Source organism: Malaclemys terrapin, chromosome 7 (assembly GCF_027887155.1).
Source record: "Malaclemys terrapin pileata isolate rMalTer1 chromosome 7, rMalTer1.hap1, whole genome shotgun sequence".
Taxonomy (NCBI): domain Eukaryota; kingdom Metazoa; phylum Chordata; order Testudines; family Emydidae; genus Malaclemys; species Malaclemys terrapin.
Genome location: NC_071511.1, coordinates 31,904,559 through 31,929,379, shown reverse-complemented (window position 1 = coordinate 31,929,379; position 24,821 = coordinate 31,904,559). Strand labels below are relative to the sequence as shown.

General features: G+C 46.1%; 1 protein-coding gene across 1 annotated transcript in view; it reads left to right on the top strand.

Moving 5' to 3' along the window:
• CAPN1 (calpain 1) overlaps positions 1-24,821 on the top strand; it is a 55,250-nt gene continuing 30,429 nt past the window's right edge. The window contains exons 1-6 of the mRNA XM_054035593.1: positions 1-91; positions 7,528-7,825; positions 9,051-9,120; positions 14,463-14,581; positions 23,450-23,583; positions 23,739-23,907. Of these exons, the coding sequence (XP_053891568.1) occupies positions 7,559-7,825; positions 9,051-9,120; positions 14,463-14,581; positions 23,450-23,583; positions 23,739-23,907 (759 nt within the window). The 5' untranslated portion in view covers positions 1-91; positions 7,528-7,558. The remainder of the gene's footprint in view (positions 92-7,527; positions 7,826-9,050; positions 9,121-14,462; positions 14,582-23,449; positions 23,584-23,738; positions 23,908-24,821) is intronic.

Below are 24,821 nucleotides of genomic sequence, written 5' to 3'. Positions count from 1 at the left end.
GGCAGGAGGTAAACTCACGATCTCTCTGGTTAGGAAAGATTTGTTTGGCTGAGTGTAAAGGGATCAGGACCTTGTCGGCGACTCCCGAGAGGTATGTTGCTTTTCTTCAACTGCGATCTGCCACTTAAATGAGTTGCCTTCGAGGTGCGTGCGGCCGTCTGAAGGGGTTTACAAACAGCTGAATTGCGGTAGTGGAGGGCTGGGGAGGAATTTCCTTTTTGCCAAGTTTCAGTTTTGGCAGATACGGTCTCTTACACAACCCTATTGCCTGTTTTGCAGCTGTCCCAGCACTGGAGGGTTTACAGATCAAAATTCTTTGGTTTTTTTTTTTCTCTCCATCTTAATATTTCCTTCTTTAAACTGTAAGGGGGGACGGGGACCTGTAGTCCCCCGTAGCTATTGATTTGATTGCCGAAAACTTGGGCATGATGCCAAGCTATTGACCCTGCTCTAAATTGATAGTAAAATCTTCCATGGTTTGGGGAGAGAGAGCTGAATTTTTGCTGGAAATCCAAAGTTTCTCTGCTAGTCTTTACTCTGTTTTTTCTTGTGGGAGTGGGGTTTTCACTAGTCCCAATAGGCCTGCCCCAGGCCCCATCAGGGCAAAGTTAAGAAAGGGATGGGAGGAAATTGGTACTTACATGGAGCTTTCTATTTTACAATGAACTTATTAATGCTGACAGCACCTGTGTGAGGTAGGTGCATTTACTGCCTTCACCCCACTTTACATGCAAGAAACTAGAGAGGATAAGGCCTACGTCCCCACAGGTATTTAGGTGCTTAACTCCCGGTGATTTAATTGACATTCTGGATGTAAGTGATTTGCCCAAGGCTAGGCAGAGAGACTGTAACCGAGTCAGCAATGCACAGTCTGGCCTGTCCTCTAATTACTAGACCATCTCTCTTTAGAGGTTGTCTCGTTCATAGACTGATCCCAATGGAAAGCCATGGAGCTTTCATCCACTTCTTTGTTCTGGGATGTTGTTCTTAAATCCAGTCCCATCTATACATATTGCAGCTGTGCAGTATGTGTTCCTGGCAGTAGGCTGTGCTTTGAGATTGTAATGGGGCTCAGAGTGGGCTTGGTGTTTGGCAGCAATGTGCATGGCTGAAATAGTCAAACGAGCCTAAAGGATTTGGGTGGTGAAATCAATGGGAATTGGGAACCTAATTCCCCTTGGCTCCTTTGAAAAACCCCAGAAGATGTTCTTTTCTCTCCAAACTGAGGACACTGTCTCTTTCATCCTTCTAGCCTTGTGTGTCAAAGCTAGTTGCCAATAATCTGCTCCAGGCCTTTGGTGTGTTTTGGTCAGTCAGATAAGAAATGTAAAAGGAAAGAATTCTTGAGCAGTGCTGTCATCTGGGCTGCATGGTGGTGAGACAGGCTTAGCTAATGGTGCTGCATCCCTCTTTCAGTCTGAATTGGTGAATTATGGTGAGGTCTCAGCCAAACCCTCCAGCATTATGGCAGGAGCAGGACTGAAGAGGCCTTTGCCTTGCAGGCACTGAAAATGGCCACTCCTCTCTTTTATGGTGCTGATGTCCTGATTCAATCACTGGTTATTCAACTAGTACGCTATGCTATCAAGCAGGGCATTTTATATTCCTCGCTGCCATGGGTTTGTTTTGTGTTTGTTCCAAGTCTCCCCAGAGTCCCTGGCTGAAGACCCACCACCAGCCATTGTTACCAGGGTCTGGATGGCAACTCCATCATTTCAGTATTTGCTATTGAGCAGTTCAAGAGCAGTCTCAAGGCCCAAGTGTGAATCCCGCATTCTTCTCTATGTTAGTGTTTCTAATAAGCCACCAGGGTGGTATTAGGGTACCAATGAAAGCAGCTGACATTTGAACCCAACTATATTAAATATTAAAAGGATTGAGACTCTCTGAGCTGGATTGTTCTTGCCATAAAGATGAAGGATGAGAGGACAGATTGTCTTGTAGTTAGAGGTCAGGAGATCTGGGTTCAATCCCCAGATCAGCCACAGATTCCCTGAATGGTAAATGACTTTACAGGTAAAGAAAAATGGGAATAATTCTGCCCTTTATGATCTGTCTTGCTTATTTAGATTGTAAGCTCTGTTAGGAAGGGACTGCCTCTTGCTGTGTGTCTGGACAGTGCCTGGCACCATGGGGCTCCAATCTTGGTTGATGTTATAGTAACAAATAACAACCTTAAAGGATAGAGCATGTAAATTGTAAATGTTTTTAGGCTGCTTTTGGAATTCTCAGGGAGGATCTGGGGTTGTTCTGCTCAACTTGTTTGACTCAGTTGGAGGCTCTCAAAGTTAATTTGTTTAACAAAGATCTCTTGCACAGGGGAAGTGGATTGTTCAGTCATTAATCCCTGCACCTTCCTAGCTCTTGTGGACTTCTGGCTTGGGTTAAAAATTAACCTTTTCAATACTAATTCTGAGGGCTGGAAAGTTACTCCTCACTCCCAAAAGGAAAGGAGTAATTTTGGGAGTGCCTAGATGAAATAAATGTGTGACTATAAATCAGCAGATAGGAAATATTCAGTAGCTGTGCCAGTTAAAAAAGATTAAAGTTTACTGATAATCTGTCTGATGTTAATATATAAAGCCCTTAATAACCTAGATCCCCTGTACATGAGTGAATGCCTCTTTCCATTTAATGTATATGTTGTCTAAATTTCTATCTAGTCTATTTACTGTAAGGGGCAGAGAGTATCTCTTGCTATGTGTTTATATGAGCCCTAGAACAATGAGGCCTTAGTCTTGGTTGTGGCATTGGGGCAGTATTGTAATAAAAATGCAGCAGTAGAAAGCAACAATCAACCCCCACCATAAAATTAATATAAGCCAAGCAGTCTTCTTTCTGACTACCAGCTGAATGTAAAAGCTTTCCAAGGCACCAGAGCAGAGATTGATTGCAAGTGACTCCAAAAATCAGAGCACCAAACATACTTTAGGTATGAATAAATCTCACCTGAGCCTGTAGAAGTTAAGTGAGCCTAAATATGTTCTCAGCTGAACTGAGGTCTGTTGATTGGTTCCTCCTGATAAACACTTACAAATTTTGATCCTGAGTTATGCCAACCTCCCTGGGGCCAAGGTGTGTCAGTCTATTTCAGAGAGCACAGATGTTTTTGTGGTGACTCATAAGTTATCCCTCTTCCTTTAGGCACAGTATTACTTGAAAGACCTGTCCTAACGTTAATGCAAATACTTCAGAAGTCTGAGGGGGGAGGTGGCATGGTTTGTGTGGAATCAGGACACCTGGGATCAATTCCCACCTCTGCCTCTGTTGCAGTTTGTTTGTTGTTTGTATTGTGGTAGCACCTAAGAGCCCCAGTCATGGACCAGGACTCCACTGTGCTAGGTGCTGTGCAAACACAGAACAAAAAGATGGTCCCTGCCCCTTGCAGTCTAAGTATAAGATAAGAAACAACAGCTGGATACAGACATGCAGGAAACAAGGAGACACTATTGGTCAGCAGGATAGGCAGCGGTCTGAGCACATAACTTGATAACACTAAGCAGGTGATCTGACTTGATGTGTGATCTTGGGCAAGACCCTTTCCCTCTCTGTGCCTGTTTTCCCTGCCAGCCTCTGTTTGTCTTTTTTTTTTTTTCTTTCTTTCTATTTCAACTGTACAATCTGCAGTGGGGCAGGTTTTTACTGAGTGTCTAACACAGTAGGGCCCAGATGTCAGTTGGAACCTCTAGGTGCTACCATAATACAAATAATAATGTGTAATCGGAAAGGCCCCACTTTGCAGATGTTTAACTGCATTGAGAGGAATAGCGTGGTTTAAAAATGGCTGACAGCGGTTGGGTCCATAATGTGACTTTTATACCCTACGTTAAGGAAGAATATTTAAACACTGTAACAGAGCTAGTCTAGATCCTGGCTCTGTTGAATGTGGTCAAGGCCTAACAAGAACATAGAATGGAGTTAGTACTTCTTCCCAGGCAGTTCCTCAGTGCACAACATGACATCAAGAACAGAAGTACTTGCAGAATGCTGCCTGCTTATTGTTTAGATTGCACTAGCACCTAGAGCAGGGGTGGCCAACCTGTGGCTCCGGAGCCACATGCGGCTCTTCAGAGGTTAATATGCAGCTCCTTACCTAGGCACTGATTCCAGAGCTGGAGCTATAGATGCTAACTTTCCAATGTTCTGGGGGTACTCACTGCTCAACCCCTGCTCTGCCCCAAGCCCTGTCCCCACTCCACCCCTTCCCCCGAGCCTGCCATGCCCTCGCTTCCCCCCTTTTCCCTCATAGCCTCCTGCATACGTGAAACAGCTGATTGTGGTGGGAGGGAGGAGTAGGTGCTAATTGTGGGGGGCTGCCGGCAAGAGGTTCTGGGGGCTGGGGAGCGGATTTGGGGCTGTTGACGTATTACTGTGGCTCTTTGGCAATGTACATTGGTAAATTCTGTCTCCTCCTCAGGCTCAGGTTTGCCACCCCTGACCTAGAGACTTCAACTAATATCAGGGCCCCATTGAGCTGGGTGCAGGATTGCCAACCCTCCAGGAACGTCCTGGAGTTTCCAGGAATTAAAAGATTAATCTTTAATTAAAGTTTGTCATGTGATGAAACCTCCAGGAATATGTCCAACCAAAATTGGCAACCCTAGCTGGGTGTTCTAAATATACATACTGAGAGACAGTCCCTGCCCCGAAGAGCTTACAGTCTAAAGCAGGGATTGGCAACCTTTGGCCCGCGTCCCACCAAGGAAAGCCGCTGGCGGGCCGGGACGGTTTGTTTACCTGCTGCGTCCACAGGTTTGGCTGATTGCAGCTCCCACTGGCCGTGGTTCGCTGTTCCAGGCCAATGGGGACTGAGGGAAGGGCGGCCAGCACATCCCTTGGCCCGCGCCGCTTCCCGCAGCCCCCATTGGCCTGGGACGGTAAACCGCGGCCAGTAGGAGCTGCGATCGGCTAAACCTGTGGACATGGCAGGTAAACAAACCGGCCCGGCCTGCCAGCGGCTTTCCCTGGCATGCCGCGGGCCAAAGGTTGCCGATTCCTGGTCTAAACAGACGACAGCTAGGAGAAAGAAACTAGTAGTATCTCCAGGGTGTACACTACTAAAAATAGTCTCCTTAAACAATAGTCCCTTGTCTTTTCCATTGCATTTGGCAAAGGTATTGATGCCTGTTTTGCCTTTGTCCACTAAACCAGGTTTGAAAACACCTTTGTCAGCAGCTTAGTGCACCCATGTTACCTCTCTGGGAAACACGGTTACCAATGCAGGAGTTGCAAACCGTATTTAGGCCAAGTACCTCAGTGTGCAGAGGCTGACTGTGCTATAGTTGTCTAACATGGTTTAAAGCTGGTAGCGAAGACCAGGCTGAAGTCATGTTGGGCCAGATCCTCAGCTGCTACTGTATATTGTCATAAAAACAACAAGGAGTCCGGTGGTACCTTGAAGACTATATACTGTAAATTGTCATAACTCCATTGGCTTCAGTGGAGTTACACTGACTGACAGCAGTTGAAGATCTGGCTAATTGTATGAGAGAAATACTCCGCAGCCTGGAAGTGCTGGGTTCTGGAGAGACCTCCAGGAGTTCAGATCCATGCTTTTGGTCTGAGTCCACAGGAGGTTGCCAGCTGTGGGGTTGTGGTTCCTGTTTGTTCCCTCCTTTTTCCTTGAATCTTCTTGATTCACATTCTTTTCACAGCCAGTAACCAGAAAGGGGGCTAATTGTGGGTGTGGGGATTGCTGTTTATCTGGGTGGCTTGCTAATGCTGCAGGTATGGTATTTTATCATGTAATTAGTTCTGCAGCTGCAGGACTTGGTGGTGTTGGGCAGCATAACAGTCAATGATTTTATCCCCTGTGGGCGTTTTCCTGCATGCTAGTTCTATGAACAACTATCACACTAATTGGAATCGTATGGACGGGTTATTCTGTGTGTGAACAAATTCTAAAGTACCTGAAGAATGTTCAGCCGCTCCAGAGTGCTATATTCCTCTTCTGTCTTTAAATATCTTCCCAGGATAAAGCTTCTTGTCTGCTAGAACCTTTTTGTCTCTTCTTGGGAAACTTTGGAAATTGCACTGCATTTGTTACCATGCTGAAATAAAAAAAAAAACACGTGATAATAAATCAACTCATGAAATTCTGCCAATGCAATGGGCAGGCTCCATTGGTTTGTATAATCCAAAGGTTGTTACCTCATTTTACATTGTGTTCTAAATCCTGCTGGCCAGCCATTCAGTTGTTGGGTCTGTTCAGAATATTACTCCACAGAGTCTTGGGGCTCTCAAACTCCCATTGAAAGCCTCTGCTCCCTTTGGCCCCCTTGACTCCCCCAGAAGTAAGGCTGGCATTTTCAAAGGGACATGGTCCATTTAAAAATCACACTCCTGTCTCCTGTCAACTCTTTGAAATGGGCCACCTTGATTACCACTACAAAAGTGATTTTTTTTCCCTCCTGCTGATAATAGCCCACTTTAATTGAATTGTCTCATTAGAAGTGGTAAGGCAACCCCCATCTTTTCATGTACTCTGTGTGTTTATATCTTCCTACTGTATTTTTCCATTCCATGCATCTGATGAAGTGGGATCTAGCCCACGAAAGCTTATGCCCAAATAAATTTGTTAGTCTCTAAGGTACCACAAGTACTCCTCGTTGTTTTTTGCTGATACAGACTAACTTGGCTACCACTCTGAAATCTGACTCCTGTCTTGAGTCCATCACCCCACAATTTCCTGAGATGCATGGAGGCATCTCAGAATACACAGCATCCACCACATAATACACAGCATCAACTTCCCACAAGGTAGTTTGCCTGAAAGTGGCATGGAGGACACTGGGATGCCTACCCACAGTGCAACATAATTTTGCTGATACAACTTGATGCTGTGTAGACACAGGACACTGGCACAAATGGCCAGATGTGAACATGCTCTGCCTAAATAGTTTTGTTAGGCCATGTCTACACTAGTACTTATGTCGGCAAAACTTCTGTGTCTCAGGAGTGTGAAAAAACACACCCTGAGCGATATAAGTTTTGTCAGCATAGCGCTGTGCACGTGAGCATTTAGGTCGGTGGGAAACACTCTCCTGCTGATCGTTGAGCTGGTTTTATTATGTAGAGGGGAGAGCTCTCTCCCATTGGCGTAACGCGGCTACATGAGTGATCTTACAGCGGTACAGCTGTGCTGCTGTAAGCTTGTAAGGTATACATATGGCCTTAGTGGCACTATGCAAACCGACCATTTCCTGGTACAGATTGCTAGCATAGATAAGGCCTTACTGTTCTTATAGATAGCATAAGAGAACTGTGTCTGTTTCGGGTGGGTCCTTCACACAGCAGGGGAGAGAAAAACACATAAAGTTAAGTGTTGTTGGAAGATATCTATGCAGGTGAGAACTACATGCAGCGGAGAGCAGGTCCAACTGGGGAGGTGAGGACTTAGTACAGCTATGTATACTCATCAGGTTACATGCTATGCTTTGCTATTAGGTCGTTTGGCTAAAGCTGTGTAAGGGGTTGTGAGGTTCAGTTCTCCACTTATGCTGTTTATTCTTGTCTTCTCTGTTTCAGTGGGGCTTGCCTAGACCAATAGTTGCCAAAGATGGCAGAAGAAATCATCACCCCAGTGTATTGCACAGGCGTCTCCGCTCAGGTCCAGAAGCAGAGGGCTAAGGATCTAGGCCTGGGGCAGCATGAGAATGCAGTGAAGTACTTGGGCCAGGACTTTGAGAAGCTTCGGAATGCATGCTTACAGAGTGGAGCCCTCTTCCGAGATGACACCTTCCCTCCTGCAGCCGCCTCCTTGGGCTTCAAAGAATTGGGTCCAAACTCCTCCAAAACCTATGGAATCAAGTGGAAGAGACCCATGGTGAGGCAAGAATTAATTCCTCCCACGTACCACTTATGGGATGTATTTGTTTGTGTCCTATGTAGAGAATCGCTCCTGAATCTTTTTCTTTGGGCAATCAATGAAACAAGGAAAGTTGGGGTTTTTTTTGTTTGCCTCTGTAAATTCTGTCATGGTGGAATTTTCAAACCCATATAGGCAGTGTTGTCTGGTGGTTAGAGCCAAAGAACTAGCAACTATTCTTGTTTCTGCCATTGATTTAGCTGATTTAGCTGGTAATCCACCCTGATTCCAACAATTGAGTGCAGTTGCTTAATTAGCACCCAGGGTTTGCCATGTTGTATCAGATCAATGCTACTAGCTTAGTAACCTGGCTCCTGCTGTTTCAAATCCGAGCAATCGGCCATCTACTTTGGTATCCAGCTTCTTGCTGTACTAGATTGGACCATTCGTAAGATAAGTCTGGAATCCCACTTGTAGCAGAGGCTGATATCTAGTGCTTCAGAGGAATATGCTTAGTGAATTGTGCAGTTTTTACTGCTGCATGCCTGTCTAGTCATTAAATCATCCAGCTCTCTTTAAAATCCATAAACAGCCTACCTATCTATTTATATGGCCTTACCACTGTAGTATCTGAGTGCATATAGTGGCGAACTCTCTGACCTCCTGCAATGCCGACTGTATGCTTTGTGAAGATGTTTTTCTTTGTATTCCTTCTACATGTGGAGCACCTGTTATTAAATGTGAGTGACTCCCCTGTGCTTGTATTATGAGACACAGCATGGAGGAGGAGTTTTTGTTGTTTGTATTGTAGTACTGTCCAGAGGCCCCAGTGGGGAATCAGGGCCCCATAGCACTAGGTACTGTACAACCATGTGACAAAAGGACTACTCCAAAGAATTTACAATAAGTATTATATATTGTATTACGCAGCACCTAAAGAGTCCTAGTCATGGACCAGGACAGGACCTCATTGTGCTAGGCTCTGTACAAACACCCAACAGTAATTCTTTGTCCTTCTTTCAAAAACTGTCTCTAACCAGGATGATTAAGAGACTTTAGATACTTACCATGCACATAATCCTAAATGTTCACTGGGATGCCATTGTGAAAAAGTGGCCACATACTTCAGGGTTAACAAATGTAGATCAAAGGTGATGGCCTTGCCTAGCTGGACTGCATAGGATTCTAAGAACTGATATCCCAGTCACTGAAACTTTAAAAACCAAACTATGTTTTGTTTCAGGAAATGTGTTCCAACCCGCAGTTCATTGTTGATGGAGCCACCCGCACAGACATCTGCCAGGGAGCGCTCGGTAGGGATGCTGCTGGCTTCCCCTTGGGGGGGTGTCTCGCTTATTATTAGTGCTGATGTTGAAAGACTGGGAAGATGGGAATCTGGGGGCAGAAGTTGGATTCTTGCTGCTGGAGAAATGTTGCTCCTAAATGCTTGCTTGTTTATGCTTAGTGGTTTCACATGAATGCTGGAATAGGTGCATCTCTGAAGGACTCTTAAACATGACTAGCATCTCCTGCTTCCTTCTTTCATAAAGCCTTTAGAGATTATATGCTTTAATCTGTATGTCCATCTCCCTCTCCCCCCCCCCTTCCGTGTTTGAGGAAGGTGGCCCAGTGGTTAGGGTGTTAGCCTGTGATTCAAGAAACCTGTCTCCAATTCCATATTTTGTGATGAACTTCCTGTGTGACCATAGCCATATCGCTTAGTTTCTGAGTGCCTCAGTTTTCATATTCGTAAAATGGGGATAATGGCATTTTCCTCCATCACAGGGCTGTTGGTAGGATAAATAAGCTAATGATGCACTCGGATACTACAAAAATGGGAGCCTGAAAGTAACCTAAGAATAAGATAGAGGGACAAATATAACATTCAAACATCACTGTTCTAACAGAGAATCCTTGTCCTGTATATTCTTAAATTGGGGATAAGGTCCATATGAATTAATGTAATATACCTCTACCCTGATATAACGCAACCCGATATAACACGAATTCGGCTATAACGCGGTATAGCAGTGCTCCAGGGGTGCGGGACTGCGCGCTCTGGTGGATCAAAGCAAGTTCGATATAATGTGGTTTCACCTATAACGCGGTAAGATTTTTTTCTTTTTTTTTGGCTCCCAAGGACAGCGTTATATCGGGGTAGAGGTGTAATTAAATTGTATTGTGCAAGTACCTAGGAGCCCCAGTCACAGACCAGGATCCGATTGTGATATGCACTGTACAAACACAGAACAAAACAATGGTCCTTGCCCCCAAAAGCTTACAATTTCATCTCCTTTATGCCCCAATCCTACAATGAGATCCTCCTGGGCAGACTCCTGTATGGAGCTCCCGATAACTTCATTGGGGGTCTCGGAGGGACCCATACACATGGAGCTTGATGCAGGACCTGGGTCTTGGGCAGGGACTTGGCATATGAGTGCACAGAGGGGCCTGAATGTTTCATGGTTTTCCCCTTCCCCCTCATTATAGGCTGCCATGAGGCCTGCTGTGCAAATCCCAGTAATTCCAAGCTTCCTTTGCAGCATATTCCTGCAGTTATTAGCTGTTCCCAGCCCTGCGAGACTGCATGCTCCCAGTTCATCTCTTCCCGCAAGCTCTGGTTTCTAGTGGGCTAGTCCAAACCAGCAGATCGCCAGGTGTAACTTTAAATAGTACAGTAGATAGATGCTGTGTGTCACATTAAATCCATTCTCCCCTCTGTGAAATATCACAGCTCCCTGAGCACAGAGAAGTGTGTGTGTGTGGAGGGGGGGGAATAAGAAGGGGAAACTGTACTTTTTTTTTTTTTTTTTCTTCTTGCAACTACACAATGAAGGGCCACTGCCCCAGTGCCATTTTTACAAAGAAATTAGATCTATTTGGGACTGACTTGTAACCCTCTGAATTTCCCCTGGATAAAAGGCAGTTAGTGATATGGTCAAGCTAAATTGCTTTCCAAGTGGTTTTAAGCCTTCTCTGCAATGTGTCTGACTCAATAACGATCTCCCTTTTTGCAACTCAAGGCCAGACCACTGTTGGCACATTACACATAATAGAGAAGGAAAAAATGCCACAGAGATATTATTCCCCCCGTGAGGTTTTAAAACAGGCAGAAAGGAAAGACTGGTCCTGCCTTTTGCCGAGATGAAATGGGGTGTGTGTGTGTGTGTGTATGTGTGTAGATCAAGAGTGAAATTTTCAAAAGTGCCTAAGTGACTTAGACCCTAAGAACCCAAGTCTCTCTGTCAGTGGGATTTAGGGTTCTAAGTGCCTAAATCCCATTTGAAGATGAATTTAGACACCTTTGGAAATTTTACCCGAGGCCTTTTGGGTTATGGGCTACTCCTGTAAGCAGCAACCCCTTCTGCAGAGTCCAGTCTATAGCCAGTTTGAATCACACCTACTGCATGACTCTATTTCTATTAAAGGCAAGATTAGGGCCATCAAAGCAGAGGATGGGAGGGGATGGGAGGGTGGAGGAGTCATCTATATAATAATAATAATACTGTGCACTTATATGGCGCCTTCTATCTGAGGATCTCGGTGTGCTTTACGAGCAGTAATGCTTAACTTTGGCTCTGAATTTTGACCAGAAGAGGGGGTGTCTTAAGATTAACATGAAATGTTCCTAACCCAGACACAAACCTAGTTTAGTAGAGTTCCCACCCCAGGAGAATACTGCACTCTTTCCAGGTATTGGACGCTGCCTCTGCATTGCTCCCAGACCCATTAGTCACATTTTAAATCAATACACAATGCAAAGATGCAATCAATTAAACACAAAGAAGGCATTTTCCTCCCATGATGCACATTTTTAAGCGTATCTCAATGGGAGGAAAGTCTCTGAATTTGAAAGGTGTAACAGCAGCTGCATTGGAGTGATGCAAACTTTGGAGGCATACCAACTGGATATTTAGTACACTGCAATGAGCTGTGTTCACCAGTAAGTTTGGCGGCAGCAGTCCTGCTGCCTGTGTTTTTTCTAGCCTGGGATGAGTGCTGCCCTGGATGAGGGAAGCCCCCTGACAGCTGCAGTCAGCATGGGGGCATGTATGTCTGCACTATGCCCCTCCCTACAGCAGATTGGCAGTTGGAGCAGGAATGGAGTCCAGCTCTGTTCAAATTCCATGAAACTTTAAATATCCCAGGAACACACAGGGTGGGGGGAGAGGGGGAATTAAACAATGCAGTTCGGATGTCCACTGGGAGTGTATGTGGGAGGAAAATGGCATTAACAGCACCTGGCTGGTTGCCAGCTGTCACAGCTGTTTCTGAAAGTGAGTCCCAATACAGCATTCTTTGGACTTAAAAAGCCTCATCTGCTTGTCCACTCCTTCCCATCTGCTGCCAGCCTTCATCCATCTACTCCTTTGCCACTGCACTGAAGCAGTCTTTAATCTGTCCCTCTGAGATTGTGCAGAAGCAGAGGAGGCAGCAAGTGTGGGCCAGCAGAGACCACTGAAAGAGCTTTGTAAGGAGCTGGCAGACAAGGTGGGCAGCCCCACATCTGGCTCTTTCTACTCTGGTACTAAGTAGTTTTCTGGTCCCCATTAAAGGTGAACAGCAAAGCGACAAGTTAAGCCCAAATTGCTATGGTGACCTTGGACTTGTCAAGCTGTGGGAACACAGAAATTGCCAAACTGGATTAGACTAGGTGTCCACCTAGCCCATTCTCTGACAGCAGCCAGCACCAGCTGCTTCAGAGGAAGGTGCAAGAAATCCTATAGTGATCAGAGATCCTACCCCTCAGGAAACTGCCTTCCTAACCCTGTTTGAGATTGGCTGATGCCCTGATGCAGGAGGATTGGTAATATCCCATCTTCATTTTGTTTTTTAATTACTATTGTAACTTTGGAGAGTCTCATTATCCCTATAAATATCCAATCCTTTTTTAAAATTCTGCTAAGCTCTTAGCCTCATGGATATCTTGTGGCAAGGAGTTCCACATGGTGTTCCACGGTGCTATGTAGGGATTTTTTTTGGCACAAAAATAAGTTGTAAGTTATCTTTAATAGATATTTATTTACACAGTGTGTGAACTCTTCCCAAGCTTCACTTTGACCACACTTCCTGGCACTGACACGCTGGGGTCTTGTTCTTTAGCTAAGGCAGTGCTATAATGGTTGGAGCAAGGAGCAGTGAGATAGGACTCCAGGGTTCTGTTCCTGGCTTGGCTATTGATTTGCAGCTCAACCCTGGGGCAAGTTGTTTCACTGCTTCATGACGCGTTTTTTCCACGAGGACTGACTGCACAGACATACAGGGCTTTATTGATCTTTTCAAAAGCACTTTGAGATGAAGGGTGCTATGGATGTGCCAAGAGTCACTATTTTTATACCCTTTCCCTACAGTGTCCTCGGCTGTGCATAGTGGCCTTGTGATGGTACTAGTCATCTGATACTTTGTCTTCCACAGCAGGTCCTGAATAAGTGTAACCAATTGTAGTGGCATAGTATAAAGTAAAACCTACCCTGGCTGAGATCCTCACCCCCATTCTGGCCCCTTCATGCTGGATAAAAGAGGCTCTAAAAGCTCCATATCTGGCCAGGGGAGGAACGTGCAAGCCCTGGCATGGGGGGTTAGGGCTGTGGGCACTGGGCCGGGTGTGTGTGTTAGGTGTGGGGCCACAGTCCATAGCACTCCATAGATTCTGAGCTGAACTGCAGCCCATAGGGCATCCCCAGGAGGTTGCCATAAGTTAGGCTCTTGGAGCCGTCTCAGTTATGCCAAGGGCTGCTCCAGCTTCCAGAGCAATCTAGGATCACAAGGGTTGTTTAAAGCTCCCCTCTCCCTGGGTGGTGAGTTCTGGACCAGCACAGGATCTCACCTCCCCCAACACCCAAGCAAAAACATTGTGCAAAGTGCACAGAGAACTGGATAAACTTGCTTGGGGACTGCAACTTATGAGGTACCTGGTCAAACTGTGAGGGGGCAGAAGCTCCAGTGGAAGGAAATTTCTCCTCTCATCTGCATGGAACTATGAGTTTTAGGCAACTTGCAAATTTGAGGGCCAAAATGGTTGTTTCCCTTATGCCCTTCACCTTGGATGTTTGTATCTCTGCTGAGTAACAGCTATAGTGTAGAAATCCAAGGGGGCTTCCATCATTTTTGATCTAAAACACCAAGTGGATATCAGACTTTTGCTGAGTCAGACTAAAGCCCAGAGTATTCCATTCATCATCAGCATTGCCATATTTTTGGTGCCACGTAAGTGAGAAGAGCAAATCAGCAGCAAAACTTAGAATGATCAGCTTTGGAAAACAAGGGTGAGGATGTGTGAGAACTTGCAGCAGGAGGCTTAAGAGAATGTCTGCGCGGGAGCCCCGGGCTGCTCTGACTCATGTGGGGAATTGTACAGCTAGTTTTGGTTAGCTGCAAGAATTGATGTGTGGTTTATGCAAATATCTTTCTCCCCAGTGGGTGCCTGAGTTGCCAGATGGCTCTGGTAATTTACAAGCCTGAAATCTTGCACTCCATTATGTTTACTGCTTGGCACCTTTTTATTTTTCTCCTGAGACTAAAATGTAACTGCCGCGTACCATGCAGTTATTTGATCCAATGCAGCTAGGTTCTGCTGAAGAAACGGTAGTGTTATTTCCCATCCTTGGCGCAAATTGGACTTCCTTGACTAACTTTTCCTTCTGCCTTCATTCAGGTGACTGCTGGCTCTTAGCTGCAATTGCTTCTCTCACCTTGAATGAAACCATCCTCCATCGAGTGGTCCCCCATGGGCAGAGCTTCCAGAATGGATATGCTGGCATCTTCCACTTCCAGGTGAGATGCTGGGATGTAAGAAAGTCTCACCTCATCTGGTGTTGGACCCTGCTGCTCCCTCAGTTTACCTCTTTTCCCCAGTAAAACTGCCACAACTGGTGCTTTTGAATTACTCTCCCCTCCTGGGGTCTGGTTTATTTAACACAAAATAACCATTTAACTCAAAGCTAGAATCTCCCAGCGCCTTCTCCAAACTCAGCAGTTAAATTCACCCTTCCTGAGCTCCCAGTTCCTTCTTAAGGGCTTTGGTACCTGCCCTGGCAGCAGGTAGCTCTCAGCAGGTTCCATCCCTGTCCCACTTTGATCATGTATCCCCTGAAGGTGTTTCTTCCTCTTTATCTTTGCATCAGGGCCAAGATCTCTCTCCAGGCTTACTCTGGGCTTCTTCAGAAAGGTCTCCTCCTCTTTGAAGCAGGAAAATCTCTTATAGGAAACCCCAGTCCTTGAAATACCATCGCATGATGCCTTGTCATGATTCCTGGCCAACCACTGGGCCAAACCCATCACATACGAGGCAGATAACTAGGTACAGATAGAGCTGAGGCCAACTCCCCTTAAAGGGCCAGCCCACCCTATAACACTTGACTATTGGTGTCGTTCCCAAAGATGCCCAAGTGAAAAGTTTGTATATGTGTGAAAATAATGTGTGGACCAAAAAAAGGTTCCTATCAGGCTGTGTGATACCCATTTTGTATCATGTTCATTGGCACCTTTTAACAGTTGTAACCTTAAAAACCACTGAATCACATGTAGGACCAGCTTCCCCCAGGGTTTTGCAGGCAGGGGTAGAACATTAAACCTTGGTGGAAAGGTGTTGGCCTTATTTTGTTAAGAGGTTTTGGAAAAAGAGAAATCAGTAGTAACTTGTTACCTGCTAGAAACAGGGAGGTCTCTGGCAGCCTGAAGAGCTCAGTTACCAATGAGAAATGCATGTCTTGAAGCTGGTAGGAAGCAAGAAAGCATGTCACCATCAGTAAGCAAAGATCTTAGAACAACTTGTATAGGGCACTTGTATTAGGACTTTGTCTACACAGTTTTTGTACCACTTTTTCTGTATTAGTTTTAAACTGATATCGCTAAAGCATACAACTCCTGGTGTGGATACGGTTATACGGGTATAAAGCTGCTAATACTGGTTTAGTTATTCTCTCTCTTTCTCACCCGTTAGATTGTTGGCTCTTTAAGAAGAGACTTTTTTTTTGCCTTTGTTCAGCACTGAGCACATTTTCGGTGCTAAACCACACCCGTAAGTGTACCTTGTTGGTGCAATGCCAGTGGCTATTGGGACAACGGTCCTAGTGGTTACCTTTGTGCTACGGTTCCAGCTCTCCACCCTCAGCAGGAATTCAAAGTTAATTCTAATGTCGTTATTTATTTATTTTTGCTTTACCTGCACTGTTATTTATTTTGGGCGTAGTGCTGTACATGTGTATTTAGCAGGAAGAAAATTGCACTGATCTCTATCTAAACCAAGAAAGATTTGTTTGGCTAGTAAACCAGTTGGTTTAATCACCATTGAGCAATGCCCGTAGGGTAAAGCCCAAGGCCTAGTGAATTTCATTGCTGTAACAAAGCTGATTCATCACGGTTACTCCCATTCTGTGCAGGGAGTGCCAGGCTGGGAAAGGAGGGAAGATGATGTGGGGTTGGAAGAAAGTCTGACATTATGGGCAAGAGGGACCAAAGAAAGAGAAATTACAAACATTAGCTGCCTTTAGATTTGGCCCATGTAGGCAGAAGCACAGTCTGAACACAGGACCACAAGTGGCAGTGGGAATCACTGGATAGGGCACTGGACTGGGACTTTGAGACTTGGATTCTGTTCTTGGCTTTGCCTCTGACTTGCCATGTGACCTTGGGCAAGTCACTACCTCTATGTATTTGCATCTGTACAACAGCTAGCACAATGGATCCCCGATCTCAGTTGAAGCCAGTAGCTGCTATTGTAATAATAAAGGACTGGGAGCCAGGAATGCTTGATACTAATACTAGTTCTGACAAGAATTTCAGTGCGAGATTTAAAGAGCTCAATCAATTTAGCTGTTCAGAAAGAAGATGAAGAAGTGACTTGATCACAGTGTATAAGTATCTTCCTGGGGAAAAATACTGGGTACTAAAAGGCGATTTAATCTATCAGAGGAAGGCATAACAAGAACCAATGTCTTGTTAGAAGAAGAACAAGACACTAAAGCCAGACTAATTCCAGTTAGAAATAAGGCACACATTTTTAACAGTGAGGATGGTTAACCATTGGAACAAACACGCCAGGGAAATGGGAGATTCTCCATCTTTTATGGTCTTCAGATCAAGCTGGGATGCCTTTCTGGAAGAGATGCTTTAGTCCAGGAGTTGGCAACCTATGGCACGTATGCCAAACGCGGCATGCAAGCCGATTTTGAGTGGCACGCTGCTGCCTGCCCGGTGAGAGGAGGAGGAGGGGCAGGAAAGCACCACGCTGGGGGAAGAAGCGGGGGAGTGGGGGAAGCTTGGCTGCCGCAGGACCAAGCTTCTGCCTCCTGCCCCCGCAGGGGAGAGCAGTGGGGGGGGGTGTCCCAGCCCCACTCAGCCCCACCGCTCTCCCCTGTGGGGGCAGGAGGCAGAAGCTTGGTCCTGCGGCAGCCAAGCTTCCCCCCCTTCCCCCGCTTCTTCCCCCAGCGTGGCGCTTTCCAACCTCTCTGCCCCTCCTCCTCCCTCTCCCTGCCGCCGATCAGCTGATGGCCCTTGCGAGGGGGAGGGGAGCGGAGCAGAGCCGAGCAGCAGCGTGCTCCCTGCTCCATAGAGGAGGCAGAGAAGAGGTAGGGACGGGGCCTTGGGGAAAGGGGATGGAACAGGGCATATCCCTTCCAGCCCCCTGTAATGAGCCGCTCAGGGCAGGGGGCTGGGAGCACCCCCACGAGCCGAGCACCCCAGCCCTCTGCCCTGAACTTCCCCCCCCCACACACACACACACCCAGGCTTCTGCCCTGCACCCCCCCCACACACACCCAGCCCTCTGCCCTGAACCCCTCCACACACACACCCCAGCCTTCTGCCCTGCACCCCCCCACATCTCCTCTGCCCTGACCCCTGAACACCCCCACACCCAGCCTTCTGCCCTGCACCCCCTCACACACCCAGCCCTCTGCCCTGAACCCCTCCACACACACACCCCAGCCTTCTGCCCTGAACCCCCCCACATCCCCACTGCCCTCTGCCCTGAACCCCTCCCCCCCAGGTCTGGGGTCCCGGCTGCCGGCCCCTTGCCAGCCGGAGTCCCGGCCGCAGCCCCGCTTAGCCCGCTGCAGGCCTAGGTGAACAGAACCCCAGGCTGGAAGCGGGCTGAGCGGGCTGGCGGCGTAAGATCAGCATTTTAATTTAATTTTAAATGAAGCTTCTTAAACATTTTAAAAACCTTGTTTACTTTACATACAACAATACTTTAGTTATATAATATGGACTTATAGAGAGAGACCTTCTAAAAAACGTTAAAATATATTACCGGCACGCGAAACCTTAATTTAAAGTGAATAAATGAAGACTCGGCGCACCACTTCTGAAAGGTTGCCTACCCCTGCTTTAGTCAGACATAAGTCACTGGGCTCAATACAGGGGTGAAGGGGGAAATACTCTGGCCTATCTTCTACAGGAGGTCAGACTAGATGATCTAATGTTCCCTTCTGGCCTTAAAACCCATTAATTTAAATGCCCTAAGGCTTAATTAACTAATTATGTAAAGCACTTTACAGATATAAAATGCTGTATGTGTTGCTCTAGTTCTTTATCAGATCATCTAACTAGGGTACTTTATAAAATAAATTTCCTATATTTAATTTAGGTAGAAATTTGGCATGAGAATTCTGTGTTGTCACCTTGGCAAATATCAGTTGCATCGTGCCGTGACAGTTACATATTTTGTGGCATTTCTACTTGGAAAACCTGGAATTTAAAACTTTTTATAAGCTATTTTAATATAAACTTTACAGAATTGTTAGTCTTTAATTGGAGGGTTAGCACCTTCTTTGCACTTTCATATTACTCAAGTGTTGAATGACTTCATTGGAGGCTGGAATTTAAGATACCATGTGTTAGGCACCTTAGAAATCCCTAAACTTGACTAATTTCAGGATCATGATATATCTGAATAAAATAAAAAACCATAGACTCTTGATCTGTGGTGTTACTGCATGGCAGAGGAACTGCAAATGCACTGATGTCTTTCTAGGTACCTCCTTGTCTACTGACGTTCTTACCAATGGGGAATGAAACCAGCCTGATTATCAAGAATTTGTGCTTGCTCTCTGGGGAGCTTGAACTGAACGATCATGTTTTTGTCCTGACAGTTAAACTGATCTGGACGGAGGCCAGTTTCTGTGAGCTGAGATGCTGCAATGACTAAGCAGTGTAGAAACCCTGAAGAGTGAAGTAGTTATTCTGAATTCTCATTAAAACAAATTGAAAATTCAGTTTTTGACAATTGAAACAGTTGAAGGGAGTAGGTGCTTCCCACAGAGGGAGGCCAATAGTTCTGGTGAGAGCAATGCTTACTTGTATAGTATACGTTCTTCCCTCCCCAGCTCTGCCAATGCACCTCAGTCCTGATCTGCACCAGTCTGTTCTATCCCAGCAAGCATCTCTGCCAATGTCCCTGTATTCTGAAATGCAGCTATCTACCCTTGAAATACCATTTCTGGCTCTCTTCTGAGCACAGATAGGGTGTTTTTTCTCATCTGGACAATATGTTGACTAGGGGCTAAGTTAAAACCACCAAACGCATTTAAACTTCCCCAATCTCCACTGGTGAAAGACTAGTGCGTTAACACACAGGGTCACCCATTCCCTTCCCCCACCCCAAGCCTATTCTGTATTAGCCTACAGCTACAGAACCTGCCTCTTTAGCACAAATGCTAGAGACTCATGCTTTTAGCTGTGGTGGTCCCCAGTTCAATCAGCAGTTGTTGGCCAAGATGAGGTCTTCACAACAGGACTGTGAGCGGAAGGATGGTCAGGTAGTTAGGGCATTAACACAGGATCTAGGAGACCTGGGTTCAAGACCATGTTCTGCCCTAGATTTTGTGTGACCTTGGGCAAGCCACTTAGCTTCTCTGTGCCTCAATTCTCCCTCTATAAAATGAGGAGAATAGCTCTTGCCTACCTCAAGGGCTGATGATAAATCTGTTGGGTGTGATGTGCGCAGATACTACAGCAATGGGGGCCATCTAACCACCCAAAAAAAAAGGGCCTGACTCTCCATCTTGTTCCTTACTCGTGTGCAGAACGATACTAAATACGCTGTAAAATGCTGCTAAATAAGAGTAGGAATTTTTGGCACAAGTGTTAATGAGTGCACAATGTGCAAGGCATGTGGGTCTGATTCTCTACTGGTTTTTAAATTGTACCTTCCTTGTGCACTGTGACTGAACCACACCCAGCTGTGTTACTAATCACGTGTCTAAATGTAACTGGACATCTACAGAACTTTATTTCCCAGTCCCATGAGCTGTGCATTTAAAACTTTATGCAGAGCATGACATCGCAGTGTTTTGATTCAACTTGTACCTGCCAGCTGTGAGCAGATGTCATACTCCATCCCATCAGATAATGGAAGATCTCATTATCACACCAGGCTCCATTCAAAGTTTGCTACAGTTCTAGCAGCAGAAACAAGCAGGAGATTTTTATTTATTTATTTATTTGGGAAGCATGTATATCAAATATTGTTAAATCCCTCTATTTCACTAAGGAGCTGCATTCCCATTGACTTTCAATGGGACTTAGTCGAAGTCACTTAAAAGAGTGACTCTGAAAAGGACTTAGGGGTCACAGGATAACATGAGCTCCCAGTGTGATGCTGTAGCTAAGATGATGAATACAATCCTTCAATGTATAAGAATGAGACTACGAAGTGGGAGTAGGGAGATGGTATTGTCACAATTCAGGGCAACTGCACCTGTATTCCCCCTCTGTGATCCAGCAAGGGCACCCACTTTAGGCTTATAACTCCCTATCCATTGGCTCTCTTGGGTGAAGACACGTCTCTCTCTCTCTCTCTCTCTCTCTCTTCCCCCTTCTGACCAGGATATTTCCACGCTGCATAGTCCCTTGACCATCCCGTGATATCCGCAGCAAAAGAGAGGCTGCCTAAGTAGGCTTCTTTTGCCTTCTCTTCAGAGATGTTTAACAGTGTAATTACCACAGTTAAGCTACCACAGCGCTCCTCCTAAGCAAGCACATTTTATTCTTAAGGTAAAAGCAATACAGAGAAAACATATTAAAAACAATAAAAGAACCTATATACCTGCTAATAAGCTTATCAGTGATCGTCCTAACTGCAACACCGACTCTAGATGGAGCAGTCCTTCAGCCTCCACCCAGCAGTTTTCCTGTGATTTCAAGTTCATCACACCCTTTGCTCTGAACAAGGACTCCCAAGAGACTCACTCATTTATCCAGTTTGGGTCTTTGAAAAGACTAATCGGTAAATCAGCCAAACAATGGGTCTCTGCTCAAAATGCAGCTTAAAGTCAGATTCGAGATGGGTCATTTGCATTCCCTTCACCCCCATGTATTTCCTAGGAAATCCACTGCACACACATTGTCCCCAAAAGTCCTTTGATGTTCCTAATATCTCCCAGAAATTGCATTAATCCTGCCTTCCTCCGAAAGAAGTTCTATGCAATTCCACCATAGTGCACAAACATTTGCATTTTCAATACAATGGACTCCAGAGGTATTAAAACTTTATTCCATAAGGCTTAACTTAGTTCAGTAAGGTTGAATTTAATTCCATAAGGTTTGTCAAGGATATTGCATATGTCATATGTGTCACAGGTATTACTTCTGGATATAGCATTAATGAGACCATTACTGGATACCGTGTCCAGTTCTTGTGTCCATACTGCAAAAAGGATGTTGGAAAAATTGGAAAGGGTTCAGAAAAAAGCTACAAGAATTATTCGAAGTCTAGAAAACATGCCTTATACTAAGACTAAAGAAGTTACAAATATTTTGTTTATCTAAGACAGGGGTCTCAAAGTCCCAGCCCGCGGGCCATCTGCGGCCCGAGAATCTCCCCAATGTGGCCTATGGGACTGCAGCAATTTTGGGGCCACATCTCTCCCTTGGCCCCGCCTGCCGCCCCCGGATGCTCCCCCACCCCCACGCATCCCCCGGGAGATTTAAAATGGCCCGGAGCCCCACCCACCACCGGCAGCGCCGCGGAGCTGAGCAGCTTTCTGCGCACTCCCTCCATGTGGCTGCTGGCCCTTCCCTGCAGCCCTGGGGTGGGACAGGGCGGGGCTGTGCCTCTGCACGCTGTCCCAACCCTGAGCACCCCTGCGGCCAATGGGAAGCTGCAGGGGCGGTGCCTGAGGGCAGCAGCACATGGAGGCCCCCCGGCCTGCCCCACCTGCGAGCCCCAGGTAAGCACCGCACCCCCAACCCAGAGCCTGCATCCCGTCCCCACGCCCCCCCAGCTCCTAAATGCCCTCCAAGAGCCTGCACCCCGAGCCCGCACCCCCTACTCACACACCCCCAGTCCCCAAACTCCCAGAGCCTGCACCCCCTCCCCACACACCCCCTAGCCCGCAAACTCCTTCCCATAGCCTGCACCTCTTCCCACAAACCCCCTCCTGCCCCCAAACTCCCTCCCAGAGCTTGCACCCCCTCCCCACACACCCCCAGCCCCCAAACTCCCTCCTAGAGCCTGCACCCCTTCCCACACATCCCCTCCTTCCCCTAAACTCTCTCCCAGAGCCTGCAACCCCACCCCCTCCTCCTGCACCCAAACTCCCTCCCAGAGCCTTAGGCAGATGGGGAGCGGAGTGGGGGGGGGGTGGAGTTTGGGGGGGGCGAGTTCTGGGTGGCATGAGTGACATTATTGGCCCGCTGGGAGGATTTGAGGACTAGCACTGGCCCTAAGGTAAATTGAGTTTGAGACCCCTGATCTAAGAGATGGTTTAGAGGTGACTATACTATGGTCTACATACAAGTATGTTTCTACATGGAAGAGATTTCTAATAGTAGACCGTTCTTTTATCTTGGAGAAAAAAGCATAATGAGATCCAATGTTTGGAAGTTGATTCTACATCCAAACAGAAATGCCATCAAGTTGAGTGTAATGCCTCACGAGCTCAGCCAATTAATGAAAATTTCATTTCTGGTTCACATTCACAGGGTATTTGGGCAATAATTCATCAAGATACTTAAGAACATGGCTAACTTTAAGTATGTGAGTAGTCCTGCTGAAGTCAGGTAAATTAGACACATGCTTAAAGTTAGGCACTTGCAAAAGTACTTTGCTGAACTGAGGCTTCAGACAACTACATGACCTTTCTGCCCATTAACTGTAAAGACTGAATGGAATCTTAGTGCCCCATCACTTGACTTGCAAAGTCTTGGGGGTTTAATTACCACACAGTTGTTTGGGCATCAGCAGTAACAAATAGCCTGGGCCCTTTGCCAGACCTCTGCAAAGAACATGACCTTCTCATTTTCATAGCCTTTGCATCCTGCAGTACCAGTGTGAGTAGCACAGGGTACAGCAAAATTGGCCAGGCAAACATTTTTATCAGTTGATTAGTGTCCATGTTTACACCGTGGTATTATAAAAATTAATTCTTCTCTCAAAATGGGTTTGTCTACATTAGAATTGAAACCGTGTTTTACAAGAACTGCTAAACACACACTAAACAACCTAGCTCACCAGACACTGTCCACACCATTTTTTCCCTGGGGAGATGAGATAGAGAATAAACCACATGTACCAGATATTAACTATGTTGCTTAATGCATTTTTGGAAGGCGTTTGGATAATATGGTGATGAGGGTGACCTTAGAACCTATAGCTATTTTCACCATCAGTTTGCATACATCTGTCTCTCCTCTATGCAGATCTGGCAGTTTGGGGAGTGGGTGGACGTTGTAGTGGACGATCTTCTCCCGACGAAGGATGGGAAGCTGGCTTTTGTACACTCAGCACAAGGCAATGAGTTCTGGAGTGCCCTACTCGAGAAAGCTTATGCCAAGTAAGTGCCAGTGTCTGGGCTTGCCCAGCTCTGCTTTGGAAATGGCCATGACGTACCAAGCACTTGGCTGGTGGATATTTCCTGACTAATGTGGCCCAGAGTATGTGTCAGCAATGGGAAAATTCTAACTATCTGCCTTCTTCGTTCTCATTCAGGGTGAATGGCTGCTATGAAGCTCTGTCTGGAGGAAGCACCTCAGAGGGCTTTGAAGACTTCACTGGAGGGGTCACTGAATGGTACGAGCTTCGGAAACCCCCCAGTGATCTTTACCAAATTATTTTGAAAGCTCTGGAAAGGGGATCTCTGCTTGGCTGCTCCATTGATGTGAGTTCTTGTTTTGTATCCTGCACCTTTTTCTTATTGGTTGTGGTGATGGGTGAGTGGGTCTTGGAGCATTTTAATAGTCTGGGGATTTGGGGCTGCTCCTTCTCAAAACAAGGCAATGGCTCAAGGATCCCTTGGCTCCTGGGCATCTGGCTGGGCCTGTTGAGTTCCTTTGGCAACCATTCAGTGAGGGCACCCCCCCCCCCAAGCAAACGCCTCTTGGTGTCTGCTGGACTCAAGCTAGCAATACAGTAAGGATGCAGCAGTTTGATTTACAATAAACTGGATACCAATCCAATTTCACTCTGCTAATCCAATCACTCTTTGTAGTTCAAGTGTTGTTTTGCAGTGTGGTTGCTCTCACTCGAGCTAACCTAGCTCGACTTGAGTATACTCACCCAAGCTAACTGCTGCAGTGAAAATAAACCTTCAGCCTCACATTGTGATCCCCTCCCTAGGCAGGCTCTCAAGCCCAAATTCATTAACAAAAACAGAGCTTTGTTCCAAAATGGCTGTTAAGCTTTGGAAACAAATGGAGCACTCATCATGGCTACTGATTTATGTGCATCTCCTGATCAATATTTACAGCAAATCCCCAAGTCCCACGTTAGAAGAAATGTTTTATAATAGCAACAAAGCCTTCCAGTGTCTAATGATTCACTGACCATCAGGAGATTAAAGTCACTTAACCTTTGGCTTCATGTACTGCCTGCAGTGTGCACATACATGCACTGCCATACATTGCAAAGCCTGTCTTTTCTCAAGGCTGAGATTCATGCACTGAAGGTTGGGACCATGGCTCTTCTCATCTCCATCTTGTTTTCTGGAAAATTGTTGTATTCCGTTTTGTTTGTTGTTTAGCTTGTATGACAAAGGTGCCTAGAGCCCTGGGTCCGCATGCGTTTACATTCTGC